Below are 19,414 nucleotides of genomic sequence, written 5' to 3' on the forward strand. Positions count from 1 at the left end.
TTCAAATGAAAGCACAGAACTTCAAAAGGAGAAAACATTTTGCCTGCCTTCTCCTTCCCTTGTGTCCTTTGAAGCCATGATGCTTTGAGATATAAAAGCCATCTTTGCCACTATGGATAAAAAGTCAAATAATAAGGATGGGAAGCAGAAAAACAGAAAAATGCAGACTCTTGCTCTGTTGCCCAGGCTGGAGTGCAGTGGATCAGTCTCTGCTCACTACAACCTCTGCCTTGTGGGTCCAAGCAATTCTCATGCCTCAGCCTCCCAAGTAGCTGGGATTACAGGCACACACCACCATTCCTGGCTACTTTTTCTATTTTTAGTAGAGACAGGGTTTTGCCCTGTTGGCCAGGCTGGTCTTGAACTCCTGGCCTCAAGTGATCTGCCTTCCTTGGCTGGGATTACAGGTGTGAGCCGTTGTGACCAACCTAACCTGGGCCTTTCATAACATTTCCGAGATAGCTCAGCAACCTATTTCCAACAACACCCTCTTTCCAATAACATAAGAAAATAAATACCTGTTTGTTTAAACTATTATTATTTGACTATTCTGTTACTTGAAGTCAAACGCACTCTGAAGTGATTTAAATCAGATATAGTTTGTGACTTTGGTGACATGACTTTTTCAATAAGAAAGTAAACCTATATTTAAATCCAAGCCTTCTGACTGGCCTAAGTTCTGTCCATATAAAGTGTATTAGCCCACGAGGCGGTAACAATGTCTTAAACTACTCCAAATTGGGACTGCTTTCATTGGCCTTGTTACTAAATAATCTCAATTGATTGACTCTGGGATGAATTTAAACCCTACGGTAACAAGAGATTCCACTAGATTTTATTTTACTTTTAGTATAATACATAATATCTTACCACAATTCATATCTAACAAAAAGATTTAAATGTAATAAGAAGGGACTTTCCGTAATCATGTTTCTGTTGGCTCAAATATGCTGGACATTTTCCTGCAGTGCACTTTTAAAAACATATTAAGCAACAAACTACTTTCATGTCATATTAAATTCTACTTCATTCCATAAAATAAATATTCATTTTCAAAATAAGACTGCATTGACTTTTAGAAAAGCATTTTTAATAACATTTACTGCCTCAGCATTTTGAGTTAGAACTGTGCAAAACTCAGCGGTTTTGGTTCAGGGAAAAGTGACCTCTTGCTTTCATGCTGAGTCCCCAAATAATGCAGCATCTAAAAGTGACACTGAAGCTGACTTGATTGTGACTTTCATGGATTAGTGGTTTAACTACCTTGACTTTTTTCCCAGATGCGTGCTCCCCTCCACCATCTTTTGCTCTCTTTTAATAGCCTCTGATCACATGGGTGGCCTTACCTTCTCACACAAGAGTTTGGAAAAAGAATAAGCAAGGAAGTGATAAGAAAATGGTACTTATTTAAATCAAATCTTGAGGCAGCTTTTTGGGAAACAACGAGGACCAAGAATTGGCCCTCTCAGTAAGTGAAATGTATAACACATACTAGGTCCCATTAACCTGTGGGCTTTATTCCTAAAATGATAATAAAGTTTACACATGTATCTCGTATTTTTAGAATGATGTTTCTTTTCTTTTCTTTCTTTCTTTTTTTTTTTTTTTTTTTTGAGACGGAGTCTCGCTCAGTCGCCCAGGCTGGAGTGCAGTGGCGTGATCTCCACTCACTGCAAGCTCCGCCTCCCGGGTTCCCGCCATTCTCCTGCCTCAGCCTCCCGAGTAGCTGGGACTACAGGCGCCTGCCGCCACGCCCAGCTAATTTTTTGCATTTTTTTTTTTTTATTGGAGACGGGGTTTCACCGTGTTAGCCAGGATGGTCTCGATCTCCTGACCTCGTGATCTGCCCGCCTCAGCCTCCCAAAGTGCTGGGATTACAGGCGTGAGCCACCGCGCCCGGCCGACTGATGTTTCTTTTCAAAGGACATTCACATCAATGAATTTGATTCTCACAACTCCCCAAAGCGGGCAGAACAGGATTAATTTCTCATTTTTACAGGCAGTTAAACATTAAGAACTTCAGAGACTAGTGATGGTGTTTTATATGTAAAATAAACCAGGACTAACTTAGCAAAAAGCAGACAGTGAAATGTATTACTTCTGATATGGTTTGACTTTGTTCCCGCCCAAATCTCATCTTGAATCGCAGTTCACACAATCCCCACATGTCGTGGAAGGGACCTGGTGGGAGGTAACTGATCACAGGGGTGGTTACCCCCATGCTGCCGTTCTCGTGATAGTGAGTTTGCACAAGATCTGATGGTTTTATAAGGGGCTTTCTTTTCTCTCTTTGTTTGGCACCTCTTCCTGCTGCCAGGTGGAGAAGGACGTGTTTGCTTCTCCTTCTGCCATGATTGTAAGTTTCCTGAGACCTCCCCAGCCCTGTGGAACTGTGAGTCAACTAAACCTCTTTCCCTTATAAATTACCCAGTCTCGGATATTTCTTCGTAGCAGGGTGAGAACTGACTAATACAATTTCCACTCTTAAATGTTATTATCTTAGAGAAAATTTTGACTACATTTAGAATTAACAAGTGTGCATAAATATCTCAACCAACTCATGTGAAGAGAATAGAAAAACAATGGCATTCTGTTAGGAAGATGAGCTGAAATATAACTTTTATAGATGAGTAATATTTGAATACTTAGAATGTGCAAATACATAGTAGCATTATCAATTTTATTACTATTAATCACTTTTTAAAACATTTCTGGAAAGAGGTATTATGTTATGGGAAAAGGAAAGAAAGCAATCTGGCCAAAAATTATAGGATGGGAGAAAGTTGTTTAATGTACAAATTTTTTAATATATGAGAAAAAGGACATACTGAATAGTGTATCCGGTTAAAATAATGACAAGATTGTGACCTATGAAAACTCTTACTAGATTTTTCCATATATGTCTCCGGCCATGATTATTATACACTGGTGACAGATTATATTTGCTAATAAAGGCTTGGTAATTATTTGATCATCAGAATGATCTAGATAGCTATTGTCTTATGAATTAAGGCTCATAAGTATATAATTTTTTAATTATTGTGTCTTCTGAGCACATTTTAATTGAGTTATTCATGTAATTATTGATGCTTGAATTTGTTCTAGGAAATAATTTGACACTATTCTGTAACTCCAAAAATGGATCTGAGAATACAATTCATCTTTGTCTTCAAAGGGACATTCTCTTGAACAATAGTTAGGTTTCTGCTACAATTGTTTAATCACCACATAAGAAATCGAATTAGATTCATGCCAATGACAGTTCTGGATAACAACATTCTATGAAAATATTTCGTATCTAATTCTGAGATATTCAAATTAAACTAGAAAATAAATGTGATATTCACAGTTAGAGCTTGATGGTTTGATTGACTTAAGATATGGATTTCAAAATGCTAGGTTGTCATATTTGAAGATTTGCAATGTCTTATCTTGCTTATTAAACTTAATTTCAGCTTCTTCAGGAATGCTAAAATAATGTTTGCAATATTTAATACATATGCATATAAGTATAGTTTGATAATCAAACTTTAAAACTGTATTTAAAATTAATTTATTTGCATTACTTAAATTCTGTGATACCTATGACTTTAAAATGAGACTGGAATTTTTTATTTTTTATTTTTATTTATTTATTTATTTTTGAGACTGAGTCTTGCGCCGTCGCCCAGGCTGGAGTGAGTGGCGCGATCTCGGCTCACTGCAAGCTCCGCCTCCCATGTTCCCGCCATTCTCCTGCCTCAGCCTCCCTAATAGCTGGGACCACAGGCGCCGCCACCACGCCCGGCTAATTTTTTGTATTTTTAGTAGAGACGGGGTTTCACCGTGTTAGCCAGGATGGTCTCGATTTCCTGAGCTCGTGATCCGCCCGCCTCGGCCTCCCAAAGTGCTGGGATTACAGGCGTGAGCCACCGCGCCCAGCCCGAGACTGGAATTTTTTAAAGCTGGGGTAGGTGTCACTCTTCCTCTCAACTTCTCCATAAACAAAATTCAGGTTTGGAAAATATTTCTATACATACACAAATTTGAAGTATTAAAAACATTAACTGTAAATAGCTCATATTTACATTTCTAGCTATGCTTTCTTTTTTCTAGTGTGCTGCTTAATGTTACATAGTTTTGCTATCTTCTTTAAGAGATTCCTAGATTTGTGTAACTTGAAAATCTTATCACAATTTAATCCCTTCTGCCCAAGTATTTGCTCACAAGTATATACATTTTCTACTTCAATTGCTTTAAAAAACTCCCCAATGATCTTCATGTTGACAAATTTAATGGAGAATATTTTGTTATTATTTTAATTTACTCCTTTTCAGTATTTGGCCCTATTGACCACTTTATTTTTTTACTTTCTTGAGAGTCTCTCTCTTCTTTCCTGTCACTCATACTATTTCATCAGATACTTCTCTTATAATATATTCTGAACACCTTTACTTAGCTTTTTTGTAGACTCCTCTTTCTCTTGCCTTTTAAATACTGAGGATTGCCAATGTTGCATTTGTTCAACCTATTCAATGGGTTCTTCCTCTGGGCGATCTCATTCATACGCATGGTTTCAACTACTGTCCCCTAGTCAGTGACTCCCAAATCCATATCTATAGGTCAAAGGTTTATTAGAAGCCTGGAAGCCACATATCCAAACTCATTTTCATGTGATGCTTCATAGGTATCTCAAAAACTAAAAATGTCTCAGTCTGAACCCACAGTTTTTCACCACGTCTAAACTGCCCAGCCAGTTCTTTCCCGCCTTTTATTATGTGGTTTTCACATTTTATTTGCTCAACTTGGAATACCACGTTACTCACTCCTGCACATCTTTAAATGTTAAGTGAAAGCATTGGTATCTGCGAAATAGTCCCTAGTTGTGCAAACTCGATTAGATGACACTCCTGAAAATGTGTGTTTGTCAGTTATGCTTATGTTACCTTGTCCCCTTTTTTGTAATGGTGGCATACTTTTTAATCTTTTTAATTCTACTATGAATTCCTAGGAGACATAAACTAAGTCATTTATCTCTGCATTTTTAAAGACTAGCAGAGTTTGGGGCATCTGGTACCCAATCATTTTTTAAAAGATTAATCCCCTCATGGGAACATATCTGTAGATAAAACTGAGCAATTTTGTTTCTGTGAACTGTAAAGCAAGGGGCATAAAGCTAGAAAGACAAATTTAACTTCATGTTATTATGGACTTTCTGTTATGGGGAAAAAGAAATACATTTCTAAAGAAAGCTTCTGAATTTATAAAATAAGAAAACATCAACTCTTCCCATTCAATACAATTTAATTTATGTGTTAAAATCAAAGTTCAAAATGGTATCTCCCGAATAAATTCTGAGCCCTCATCATACATTATGGATGAATTATTCTATAAGGAAACCCATAATACATGTCTTATAAAATGATTGGGGCTGTGTGTGTTTGTGTGTGTTTTAATAGTAGCATATATGAGTATATAAGAGAGCATTTCTAATAAAAAGTAGAATGACATAGCAAAAATAAAGCATGAAACATGAACTCATCAGAAATTGGTTTAAAACACATACTTACTCCTACATGAGTATCAATGGACAGATGCTTTCCTTTCCTGAGCCTGAATTTTTCTCATGCAAATGCTTTTCTCATAGCACTTGGGGGAGAATTTAATGAAATAATAAACACAAAGTGGATAGCATATACTCGATGCTAAAAAAGAAGTTCATTTTTCTGTCCTTCCCTAGTGCTAATGAGATGAAAACTCCATAAAGGGACAGACATATTGGAGGAATATTAGTACTGTTATCTGTAGAACTGTTCAGTATGTTTTTACCTATGATTTCTGTGTAATAAGTAATATGAGACAATTTTGTACAACAATTCATGTTGAGCTTAAAGAAAATTCAGGTGTCATTTCCCTTGGGATCTTTTTCAGTGTGGAATGCTACGAATATATTAGTAAAATTCCTACCTGCTAAACCAGGAATATGTCACTTTACTGAAAAATGAGGCACTTTTCTCTGGACTGCATTTCTGAAAAGAAAAAATACAGAGAATAGTGTATAAAGTAAATATTTTTAATTTACATTTGAAATATGTTTTGTCAGAAAAGTAAGCCTGAAATTATTTTACTAATAGTTGCAGATATGTTGTTGTAATTCTTAAGAAGTATAGTTAAGTGAAGATATTCTTGTATGGTGGTTGGACTAGAGGAATTTCAAGATTTCTCTCAACATTGCAATGGTGTGTGTAGCAATAAGTCATGTTGGAAAGGAAAATTGTAGGTACAGGTACATATACATACATAGAGAGATTTTAGAACTGTAAATTTGCAATTATATGTATTTGTATACAATATATACATATACAATATATGTACATATACATATATGTGTACATATATATTTGTACACATACAGAGGGACAGTTCGTTGAACTTAATAGCCCATATTGGCTATTTACAATTAATGCAATTATATGACAGTATAATATAAATGAATAATTTATACACATATGTATTATATATGTGTATATATATATAAGATAAATGTAAAGCATTTAAATTGCTAAAGATAGTTTTCTTTTTCTGAAAAATAGAAAAATAAGAGAATATAATAGTTCTCTGGTGTACTTCTGTATGTGTTTACATATTTTTAAAATTATATACACAATTACATATTTGTCACAATTACATGTTATTTTGGGGTGGGTTATAACATTTCCATAAAGTTTTCCCATTTACTATATTGGTTTAACTAAGAGAAAAGAGGTTTAAAAAGAGATGTCTCAAAAACAACCATTTTATGTTTTTATAGTCAGCATCAATCTCTTTGCATTTTAAAAAGTAAGACTAGTCACCAAGTTAATTTTGATTTTTAGAAACTGTCTAACATTTAAGAAATTTTCCAGTGATCTTCTCTAACTCAGTTCTGATTCCATAATCACTGTTTACCAATTTAAAAAATTTTGAAGCTAGAAGGAATGAGTAAATCCAAATTTTGTCATGTACAACAAAATGCCCAAAGTAGAGATGAGAAAATATATTTGATGCCAGATCTGTTCTCTGTGTTATAACAAATTATATAATATCAATCATGTAAGATATATACAATTTACCAAAATGGCATTTATCATTATAAGATTTTTGCAAGAACTAAATATAGTGATAAATATAAAATACTTATCACACCATTAGCCCAAAACAATGACTCAAATATATGAACAATAAAATTGTCATCACTATTGTTACCAACATACTTCTAAAAAATAAGTACACAAATTATTGGAAAAAATGTTCTAAAAATTATCTAATTAACCTGGAGGATGTATTTTATGTCATAAGTTCAAATTTCACAGGGAGTTGCTAATGTGATAATTTGCCACCAATGCAAGGATCTGATTCATATCCAAAACACATATATTTCTGTGGAAAACTGTAAATGGCTACCAATTCTTTGCAGCTTTTCCCAACAAGAGGTGGAATCTATTTCGCACCCTTTGTATCTGGGCTGGCATTGTGTCTTGTTTTGATCATAGAAATACAACAGGAGTGACATTGAAAGAGCTCCAATTCTAAGCCTCAAAAAGCCTCAATACTTGGGCTCCTGCTGTGCTTAGAATACTGAGTGCACCATGTGACTGAGCTGGAGTTAGGCTGCTGAAGGATGACAGATCATGTGGAGGAGAACTAAGGCACTCATCTGATGCTCTATTACCAGGCCAATCGCTTGAAAACTGCCAGATATAGGAATAAGGTGGTTCTAGATTATCTGGCTACCAGCCCATCTGCCAGCGGATTCTACAATCGTAGAATCACTGTCACTGTATTTAGTTCTCGCAACAATCCTATGCATAAGAGAATGCAGGAGTTACCGGCCAAACTGACCCAAACCAGGACACAATCCAATTGACACAAAGAATAATGAACTAAGTAACATGGTTGTTTTAGGCACCTAAGCCTTGCAAAGCTACTGCAGATGGCTATTTTAGCAGACTGAGACATCAGTATTTGGTTTAACATTCCTTCTAGGACCGTTTTTTCATGTGAAAGCATCTTATATGATGCCCTTTATATATTCTGGTAAATAGCCTCCTTAGATGTGAACCAGGTATCTTATGCTGAATCACAGTAAAGTCCAACCATCCCAGAAGGAATAGCAGCCAGGTTTTTTTTTTTTTTTTTTTTTTTTTTTTAAAGGCTGATGAAGGGAATTAATCCTTACCAAGCACCAAGAATGTGCAAATGACTTTTCAATGCATTCATAACTATCGAATTCATATTATGGATCTCATTGAGTTGATTATATATTGCACATACTAATTTGTATGCAGAAAAATAGAACATGACAATTCTGAGTATCTTCGAATGTTCTAATTTACTCCCATCTTCTCCATTAAATATTTATCATCTTTCTAACTCATTTGTTCTTAATCTGACAGCAATTCTGGTCTGCAGACCCAATTGGCCCCAAATGAGTTTCTCATTTCGTGTGTCCCCATGTCCACTACAGATCTTATTTACGCTATTTTATTATCTATTGTATTTATTTACTATTGAGCTTACAGCAGGCATTCCATAAACTTACCTCGACATTGCTGATTTAAGAGTAATTTTCACTAGAATGGAGGTCCTGTTACTTCTGGATTATGGCAGAGGAACAAGAAGTATTTAGACCACCAGATCATAGCACAGCCAGGGTTCTGAAGTGTGCTGTTTTCAATCTTCCTTGGGTTTAATGTTGAGATGTGGCCTCATGGCAATATGGTTTGTGTGACAGATCGCTATGTTTACTGATATCCTATAATGCCTAATTTCAGAAGCTTCCTTTGTGGATTTTATAGGAGGATTTTGGGAATAGTGGAGGAAGTTACTGGAAAATGAAAGTAGATGCTCATGGAGGAGGAAAAATTTCTAGAATTAAAAAAAAAAAAAAAAAAACTTACTTTTTTTTTTTTTTTTTTTTGACATAGAGTCTTGCTCTGTCACCCAGGCTGGAGTGCAGTGGTGCAATCTTGGCTTACTGCAACCTCTGCCTCCCAGGTTCATGCGACTCTCCTGCCTCAGCCTCCTGAGTAGCTGGAATTACACGCGTCTGCCACTAGGCTCGGCTAATTTTTGTATTGTTAGTAGAGACGGGGTTTCCCCATGTTGGCCAAGCTGGTCTGGTACTCCTGACCTCAGGTGATCTACCCCTCTCAGCCTCTCAAAGTGCTGGGATTATCAGTGTGTGCCATCACGCCCAGACAGATAAAACTTACATTTTTTAATCACTTAAAATGTGCTAAATTCTGTACTAAGTACATTATTTCACTAAATGTAAAATATCTTTATGATGGCAAAATTTCTGTCACCACTATTTTATGGAAATGGAAACTAATACCCAGAGTTTAAGAAACTCACCTAGGGTCTTGCAACAAAGTATTGGAAACAAGATCTAAACCACTTAGTTTATTCTATACTCCAGTTCTAAATCCACACTCTCAACTCAGTACCCATGCAGCCCTGTTTTTCACTACCTATACCTTTCCTACTGCCCACCTCCTTCTGCCTCCTTTCTCCTGGCTTTTGTGCTTCAATCCTACTCAAGTTTCAGTGCCTTTTGTAATTTCTGTCCTCTCACTCCAGTCCAAGGCTCTGAAACAGGTTCTGGATTACCAGAGCAACCTTAACATACTCCTCAGGGAGGACTTAAGAGCTCCTTCAGGTTGGCACTCACTGAATTTCCCCTCATATTACCCAACTCTCTCATTATTTCCTGGAAGGTGCTTCTCTCTTACTAGATTTAGTGCCACTGGAAGACAGAAACTATAGTTGATTTATCTCTGTATCGCTAGCTTCTGGAGAAATCTCCAGTTTCTCAAGGCCCAGGGCCCAGCATGCTTTGGATGACTGACCGAATGAATGGATGGATGCTAATCACTACCCACAAAAAATACTTAGAAGCATCTATTCACAGGTCACCATGTTAGCCATAAAAATTCAATTAGAAAGGTATGTTCTTAGCTTTTAGTTACATAGGGATTTTTACCTGAGATCTGTTGTATTAAAAATATGAAATCAATATGTAGGTAAACAGAGGTTTTTTTATACATTTTGAAGCCATCAATTTTTTTTTTTTTTTTTTTTTTGAGATAGTGTCTCACTATGTGCCCAGGCTTCAGTGAAGTGGAGTGAACATGGCTCACTGCAGCCTCCATCTCCCAGGCTCAAGTAATCCTTCCACCTCAGCCCCTCCAAGTAGCTGGGACTACATGAGCGTGCCTCTATGCCTGGCCTCCCTGAGTGCTGGGATTACAGGCGTGAGCCACTGTGCTTGGCTACCATCAACTTTTTAAAAAATTTGACATCATAGAAATAACAAATACAGAATGAAATTAAAATGAATATTTTCAACCTTGTTTAAGCGGATTCCTGATCTATGAAGGCTGTCAAAGTTGAATAATAATCAAGGAAACAGTATTTGAATACTAGAGGAAGAATCGACTAGAATTTGGGGTGACAAAATTGTGTTTTATAATTTTTCAACTACAAATTCATAATTTACTGCCTTTGGTCACCTTGGCTGTTACACTAATGATATTAAACCAGCTTGCACAATTGAGCCTGCCATGTCTACGGTACAGTACTATAGTGATGGAACTTTTCCACATTTTCAAGGAACTTATTCAGCCCTTCTATTTTATAGACTTTTATAAAAGTAGTTTATATATAACTTAATTTTAAATAAATTTATAGTTTGATTTTGTATGTGATCAGAATAGATGTCACATCTATTTGACACTCAGAGTTACTGAAAAAGCCAAGATTAGAACAAGTGCCCCTGAACAGGAATTATGTAGTTTTTCTTTGTTAGGACAACAGGGCTGTTTCTAAGCCCATGTCTTGTATAGTGATGATAAGTGAAACAAATGGAACTCTTGTTAGGGGAATTGTTGCTAATACACAACTGTAGGGTTCATTTCTCTGCCTTAGCACCCGACTCCCATTGTAGAAGCACGAGGTATAGTGTGCCAGAGCAGAGCACAGTTAAGTGTCTGAAGTTTCTGGATTTGCCCCAGACCTGGGTCCCAAAATCCATACTGAGTATTATTAATCCCCAGTGCTCTGCGGTTTTAATGGGATCACTCACTGGTTGTAGAATTCCCCTCCAACCTGTGTCCCTTCAGCGATGACAGGTCCACCCATCCTTTCTGTTTATGGGGGAGTTACTTATCTCTTCAAACAAAGATGCCTCCTCCTCTCCTCCGGCACTGCCAAGACTGAGCTCCTGTGGTTCACACCCTGATCTCTGATCTCTGCTTCCAGGATTGAGTGTGTATGCGGGTCTGTCTGTCCCGTGTGTGATGGCTACTCAAACAAGGGGTCGTCAGTCCACATCCAGGGTTCGAGGACTCACCTCTCCCCACTTCCACTCCCGCACCCACAGTGGCCCCACGACCCGCCTCTCCTCTCCCCTAAGAACCAGAGAACTTTACCTGCGCATCAAGCCCCCCGCGGACCCGCTGATAGGAGCCGCCCCAGTTCTGCGGACTGCAGAGCATGGTCCGCGGGCGTCTGGCCGCTGGCTGCGAGCCGGCTGCGGCTGTCACTTCCCCTGGCAGCGGACTGTCAGCTCAGCGCCGGCACGGTGGGAGGACACGCACTCCGCCCGGCAGAGTCAGCTGTCAACTTAGTCCCGGCCTGTCAGTCCCAGCCAGTGCGCCTGGGGCGGGGTGCGGGTGGAATGGGGTTGGGCCCAGACGAGGGAAGGTGTGGAGGGAGCCGGGCAAGGACAGTTCTATATAGTGGGCTGCTCTATGCCTGGCGGGGAGTTTGCACTTGACTCAGTAGTTCTCTCCTTTCCATTTCCTATTAGAAACCTAATGTAAATGGCGAGTTAATGGGTGCAGCACACCAACACGGCACATGTATACATATGTAACAAACCTGCACGTTGTGTACATGTACCCTAGAACATAAAGTATAATAAAAAAGAAAAAGAAACAAAAAACAAACCTGTGTCCCTTTTATGACCGAAGCACAAAGCTAGTTTCTCGCTGGGGTGATATTACGTTTGCAAACAATGTTACAGCTGTCTCTTAAAAAATATTAAGAAGAAGTGTCAGTAGAATTTTAAGGAGCAAATTTATTACAATGGCCTTAACTTTACAAACCAATGAAACACTCCCCGTAGTATTAGAAAACCTTAACAGTATACTGCATCTCATCTACATTTTACTCTTCAAAGTAACTACAAAGCAAGTAAATGAAAAATTTCATAGTAACTAGGATGAACAAAGAATTAAAGGTGACACATGATGTACAAAGGGGAACAAAAAAATTAAAGAATTGCATTCTGATTGTTAGTAAATATTAAGAAACTGTGAGCCTGTATACAGAAGTAAGGAGTACGCAACAAGTTACTTTGAGGCAGATACTTGACACATGGTGTATGTCATTGGTTTGATGAAGCATTTTGTTTTATTTGGCACCTGAAGCAACAAAAGAGGGAGAAATATTAGAAATTCCTAAATGTGAGGATAAAGATAAGGCCATGTAGTATTTTACAAGGATGGATATTATACTTCAGGACAAGGAGCTTTCCGTCTACTGCCTGGGATTTATTTAACTGGTAGATGAAGAGAACGGAGGATTTAGGACAGAAGTCCTGCTTTCTGGAGGAAGGGGCATGAGTCCTACCTGGGGAAGTCTAGGTTGGCCATAGAATGGGTGAAACTGAGGAACCAGACAATTTCCACAGACGAATTCCACCAGATGATACCTTATGGAACTGAAGTCCTGGGGAATGTTTGGAACACAATTCATTTGTCTTCCTCTCTTCATACCATGCTTGCTTGGCCCTACGCAAGGAAGTGGTTGTAGGTTTAACTTTAAAATCAACATGTCTGTGAAGAATTAAGGGTGCAGCTCAAGACTTAGAAACTTTGTCTCCTTTCCACAAATACGTGCACCAATTTGGGAACGCCTCGCTCTCACTCAGCAGCCACAGCCTGAAGAACCCTCCTCCTATCTGCACTTTCAAACTGCTCACTCTGTAGATTCTCCACGGAAAATACAAGGTCTTCTAGTAGAATGGGCCTTGCTTTTTCAGATATAGTTATGAGGAAAGAAAAAACTTTGAACCTGTGCCAGGGAGGAGGAAGCCAGGAAGAAAATGAAGCCTAAAACCAACTCAGTCACCAAACCCAGCGTTTGTCTTTGACCTCTAGGAATCAGTCCCCTCAGGTAATGTGGGTGCTAGCAACTGGAAGTAGTAAGATTTCTACATTTACTCAGCTCGGTAGAGATACCTGGCTCCTTGATTGGTGGGAGAAGGGAGGAATGCCCCCCAAAATTGTGTAGAAGTTGGGGAGGGTAATAGATGTGTGTGGCTACTATAGTAAAGAAGTCCCTACCTAAGGAGATTGGGGAAAAAATTATCTGGGAATCCCTCAAAATGTAATAAAAATTACATTTTAATGTCAAGTTTCTCCATTTTATAGAAGGTATAAGATAAGACTGTGTAAATGAGCAGGAAGACATGAAGGTTTGTAAGAAAAAACTGAGTTTTCAATGCCTAGTTAAGGAAAACTGGGTGAAATACTCAGATTTCCCTAGGAAATAGAAAAGTACAAAATAAGAGGATCGGACATTCACGAAACCTTACAACAAAGCTAGAATTCTGACTCGCTGATGTATCATGCTAGCTGGACTATGAAAGAAATACTTTTGTTTTCCAGGAAAAAGAAAATCATGAGAAGGTGTAATAAAAGGATATCTAGATTTAGTCATGGGTGGGGCATATTCTATGCCACAATAGTCAATGTTTTGGCTTGTTGGAAAGATTCATTCTGTTGATGTTGTACAAGTTTTGCAGGTATGGCATGTCATCCTTTCTGGCTGGTGGAGGGAGAGCCTCATAAACAGAATCAGACTGTGAGGCTGATGAGTAAGGTTGAAACAAAGAGCTGACTGTTTTCCACAGTTAGTTGGGCATATCCCTGTCACTATGGCAGAGACAGGAGAATCTCTTTCTTCAAGACAATTGTAGGCTATGTTTTTATGAGGGGTGGGAAATTTGGGTAGACGTAATTTTCATTGTTCTTGCTAACTTTGATATAAAAATTAAATTAACAATATTATTCAGTTCACTGCATACTATCAGTATCATTTTGTGAAGTGACTTTCCATTTTATTTATATTTTTCATCTACTTATTTTCTAGTCCATTTATTTTCCCCACCAGAAGTCGTCTGGAAGCAACTAGTAAATATCTTTCCAATTCACCTTCTACACATTTATTGAGATACTTGTTTATCCTTGAAAATGTATGGTGCTGTTTTATGTGTCTTCAACATTTATACAAGTGGTATTTTGCTATAAAGTCACAGCGATACAATTCTCTCGTGTCATGTAGCTTTGAAATGACTCCAAACATGTACTCTGCTGTGTGAGCGATGTATGTTTTGCCGTGATAAGAACTTGAAGTGTATTTCCTCAGCCTCTCAAAAATGTGACGTCTTATCCTACTCCATATGTGAGAACTTGGAGTGATCTTCCCCTGCCCTCAGGAATGTGACACCACACCTTAGCCTTATCATACGCCATATGTGAGTTACTGATTTCAACTACTGGACTTCAAAAAAAGAAAAAAAAAAAAAAAAAAAATATATATATATATATACACACACACACACACACACACACACACACAATCTGAAAGCTTAAGACCATGTAGTCTACACTCTGTCAGCCACCTCCCCACACATGCTGACTCAGGGCTACACTGTCAGCTGCTTCTCGGAAGACTGAGCCCTCAGTTTTGACAGAGCCACACCTGCCAGCCTTTGAGCTAATCTCTGAACCCAGCACCAGTCACCTTGCCTGTAATCTAAGATCCCTGCTTTGCCACTCATGACAGTCTCACCTGAGAACCACTTATATAAACATATACCTCAAACTTTAACTGGACTTTGCTTTCTACAGAGGCCTGTTTCCATCCTAATTGAGCAATTCGATTTCAGTCATTTTGGAACTCACTCACCATGTGGTCCATGTACCTCATCTATCAAGCGTATTCCCTGTGAGATTTGTTCTTCCTATTCTCTGTCTCTTTAAGCATTATGAACCTAAGGAAAAAAAAAAATTCTTCTTCTATGGTGTCTTGGTCCATTCTTTGCTACTGTAACAGAATACCACAAACTGGGTAATTTATAAACAGGGATTCTTTGGCTCACAGTTCTGGAGGCTGTGAAGGCTAACATGAAGGCACTCTTGGTTTGCTGATTCTGATTTTAAGATGGTACCTTGAACACTGCATCCTCAGGAGGGGAGGAACACCATGTTTTCACATGGTGGAAGGTAGGAGGAAAAAAGACAAACTGGGGTGTAACTTGCCCTTTTATAATGGCATTAATTCCACCCAACCCTCACGGCCTAATCACTTTTAAAGATCTCACTTCTTGGCTGGATGTAGTGGCTCATGCCTGTAATCCCAGCATTTCGGGAGGCCAAGGTAGGTGGATCGCAAGATCAGGAGTTCAAGAACAGCCTGGCCAATATGCTGAAACCCCATCTCTACTAAAAATACAAAAATTAGCCAGGCATGGTGACAGGCTCCTGTAGTCCCTGCTACTCAGGAGGCTGAGGCAGGAGAATTGCTTGAACCTGGGAGGCGGAGGTTGCAGTGAGCTGAGATTGAGCCACTGCACTCCAGCCAGGATGACAGAGCAAGCCTCCATTTAAAAAAAACAAACAAACAAACAAACAAAAATCCTACTTCTTAATACTGTTAAAGTGGCAATTAGATTTCAATATGAATTTTGGAGGGGACAGACATTCAAACCATATTATATAGCAATAAACTGCGATTTGTGACATACTTTGATCATCTCTTTATTTCTACCATACAAACCGCCCCCCTCTTCCCACATTTTTAAAAATGACATTATTTGTAAGGCATCTACCCATGCGAGGCTATGCAGTCCTCACCTATTGTTTCTCACTACTGCATGCTGCTTTGCTCCATTCAAATACCACATTCTAGAGGAACTCCCATAGCAGAGTGATTAAGCTCGTAGACTTTAATGTAAGACTGTGGGCTTAAATTGTGGTCTCCACTATTTACCAGCAAGTCATGAACATCTCGGGGCTCACTTTCTCATCTATAAAATGGAAGTAATAGTCATGTCTTCCTCATAAGTTTGTTGTAACGATTACATGATTTAATCATATAATAAGCAAAACATTTAGAACAAGGGGACATGGTAAATCCTGCATAAAATATTATGATTATTACTTATCTAGTCACACGGTCATCAATATGTAGGCTAACTCTGTGGTCAGTGCTGTAATAAACACCTCTGTCTGAGAATTGGCATGTGCATTTCTTGTTTTTCTTTTTCTTTTTTTTTTTCTGTGTTTTGTTTTTGAGATGGAGTCTTGCTCTGTCGCCCATGCTGGAGTGCAGTGGTGCAATCTCAGATCACTGCAACCTCCGCCTCCTGGGTTCAAGCGATTCCGCTGCCTCAGCCTCCCTAGTAGCTGGGAGTATAGGCGTGCACCACCACACCCAGCTAATTTTTGGTATTTTAGTAGAGACAGGGTTTCACCACGTTGGACAGGATTGTCTGGATCTCCTGACATCGTGACCCGCCCACCTCAGCCTCCCAAAGTGCTGGGATTACAAGTGTGAGCCACCATGCCTGGCCGTGCCTGGCTGTGCATTTCTTTTAGATCATGGTTCTCAAAGGTTTTGCATGTAGGATCTTTATATTTTTCAGAATTGTTGAGGACCCAATTAACTTCAGTTTATGTATACTCTATCTACCTATATTTATCAAATTAGAAATTAAAATTTAAATTAAAATATATTTATTTGTCAATTTATTTAAAGATAAACCTAGTGCATGCTGTCATAAATGATATTTATTTTTAAAAATCTGTATTTTTCAAAACTTTGAGAAGGTTGCTGTTGGTTTGATATCATTTTAACATTTATGTTTTAATGTAATTTAACATTATAATGTCTGGTTTAGTAGAAGATAGTTGGACTCCCATACCTGCTTCTTTATTCAATCTGTTGAGATATTTTGTTTTGATTGAAGTAGATGAAGAAAGCCGGGACGTATACATATATGTAGTTGGAAGAGGCAGACAATTTCAATTAGCTTTCAGGAAATTCTGTATACTTTTCTTTGAGATAACGCCAAAATTTTGGTAGTGTCTTAAAAGTTATTTACAATGTGAAATCTGAAACCATATTGGTAAATCTTTTGTGCTTTATTATGGTAATACTGTTGGTCTATCTTGCATTTTGAGTGGATATTTTATTCTTTCCTAATTTTGTAACCTCATGTATTGGTAGTTGGAAATATTAGTTCCCTGAGTTTGAATATCTTCCAATGTCTGTGTATTTGTATTATATGTATCATAATTATATATCAATTATATAAATAATAAGTTGCTTTTGTTTAAAAATGTCAAATTATTTAAAGATGTTAAATTATTTAACATTGCAAAGAATCAGACGTTAATAGTGGTCCCCTCTGGGTGGTGAGATTATTAATGATTTTCTTTTTTTTCTTTATACATATATATATTTTTATGCATTTTCAAGATTTTCTACAGCCATCAGGCATTAGTTATAAAAGTAGACAAAAATAAATATTAACTGAGATTTCTCCATTAGGCTGATGTGTTTTTAAATACATATATAATTCTTCAACACATGCTTTAAGAATTCTTTGCCAGAACCTCCACCCCTATGCTTTGCCAACTGTCTCAGCATAGAGAGGAAGGAGCTGATCGAGGGCTTGCTTGTAAGCAGGGGCGTAGATGCAAGAGAAACCAGAGAGTGCAACTCATTTGGCATTTTCTACCTGTATAAAACAAGACAAATTTTGTAACCTCTTGTTTCTTTGCCTCAGTTTCCTCAGCCTCATTTTTACCTCACAGGGCATCCAAAGTACTGAAAAAGATACTTAATGTAAAATGCAGCATACAGACCCTGACGTGTTGTGTGTACACAGTAAACACTGCAATCATTATGTAGAGCCATGTCTTAAAAGGTATAGAGATGAAGGCTCAGCTGAGGCTGGAAACCATAAATGTGAAGCACAGCAATTGGGCATAACTCTAAGGCCGTCGTCCTAGATATGCTTTAAACATGGGAGCGGTAGTGACAAAACAAACGATTGGACTTAACATAGAGGATCTGTAAAATGTCCAAAAGAAGCAAGAATCAAAAGTGGCCGTGAGGTTGTCTGTCACTGAGGTCATTTTGTTTGGATAGAGAAAAAGCTGAAGCTAGGAAAGTGATAGGGAACTGAGGTCAGGGTCAAAGTACTGAAGGTCTCAAGGAGGAGAAACTTTTATGAGTTATATTTAAACAATCAGTCAACAGAATGCAATTGAAATATGCCCTTGGAGTGACAACCCAGGCAGTAGTCTACCGTCTCTGCGAAGAGTGCTGCCTGTTAAAGGGGGACTTGGCTCTCTTTTACTGGACATAAAGAGGGTCTTATGGGAAATCTATATGCAGGTCGGTCATTTGGGATAATGGCTTTATTCTCTGTTGAACATGGCTACCACATTTTTCCTAGTAATAAGCATGGCTGCATCTATTCAGAACTTTCAAACTCATCATAGTAAATACATTAAGCAGTGAAAGGGCAGGTGTTGATTTCCACAGGGAGAATTAAACATGTTTTTAAAATTAACTTCTTGGTTTATTTCTATTAAATATGGACAGGTTTCTGTCTGTGAAGTTCACACCTCAAGATCCGTCAGCGTTGGGAAAAATCACCAAGTTTTTTTCTCCCCAGTCCTCCTAAGATGACAACTGATAGTAAAATGGAGTTAGAAGAACATTAGCAAAAGTCACAAAGTCACTTTGTGCTTCTATTTATTAAAAGCAAGTGGAAGTTGCACTGTTTTTGACTGCGTTACAAGAGTTAAAAAACAGTACTAGAGAAATGAAAATCAAACTAATAGTAGAAAAGACTGCAGGGTTCTCAGGGTTTATTTCATATCTACCAGGTCACAGAGGAGACAAGGCCGAGAGAGTTCGGTGACTTTGCCAACATTACAATTGGAAAAAAGCCAGAGAATAACATCAGATTTCCTTGAATCCAGGATCATTGTGATTATTTTTCCACTACACCAATCTGGCACTCTCCCTTTGCCTCACATAATTACTGATTTGCAAATGTGAGAGAGAGGATACAAACTCTGCTCATTTTTATATTAACAAAGGGTAATACAGTTTTTTTCAATCATTTTTTATTGTGATCCTAAAATTGGATATGATTTAGCAAAACAATTTTTCAAATATTTTTAAAGAATTTCTTCAAATCTCCTCGACTGTATTTTGCTGAACACTGTTCTTTATTTAATTGATATATTTAACAACTATTAATTGACTACCTTTTGTGTGTCAAGCCTTCTGGTACATGCCGGAA

At 37.9% G+C, this 19,414-nt stretch overlaps 1 protein-coding gene across 1 annotated transcript in view; it reads right to left on the reverse strand.

Annotated features, from left to right (window-relative positions):
- The window catches only part of LOC112621141 (multidrug resistance-associated protein 1-like), a 91,619-nt gene extending 79,960 nt beyond the window's left edge, over nucleotides 1-11,659 (reverse strand). Inside the window, exons 1-2 of the mRNA XM_025380369.1 lie at nucleotides 11,451-11,659; nucleotides 5,947-6,008 (exon numbers count right to left, since the gene is read on the reverse strand). Of these exons, the coding sequence (XP_025236154.1) occupies nucleotides 5,947-6,008; nucleotides 11,451-11,516 (128 nt within the window). The 5' untranslated portion in view covers nucleotides 11,517-11,659. The remainder of the gene's footprint in view (nucleotides 1-5,946; nucleotides 6,009-11,450) is intronic.
- Between the last annotated feature and the right edge of the window lie 7,755 nt (nucleotides 11,660-19,414).

Source organism: Theropithecus gelada, chromosome 3 (assembly GCF_003255815.1).
Source record: "Theropithecus gelada isolate Dixy chromosome 3, Tgel_1.0, whole genome shotgun sequence".
Taxonomy (NCBI): domain Eukaryota; kingdom Metazoa; phylum Chordata; class Mammalia; order Primates; family Cercopithecidae; genus Theropithecus; species Theropithecus gelada.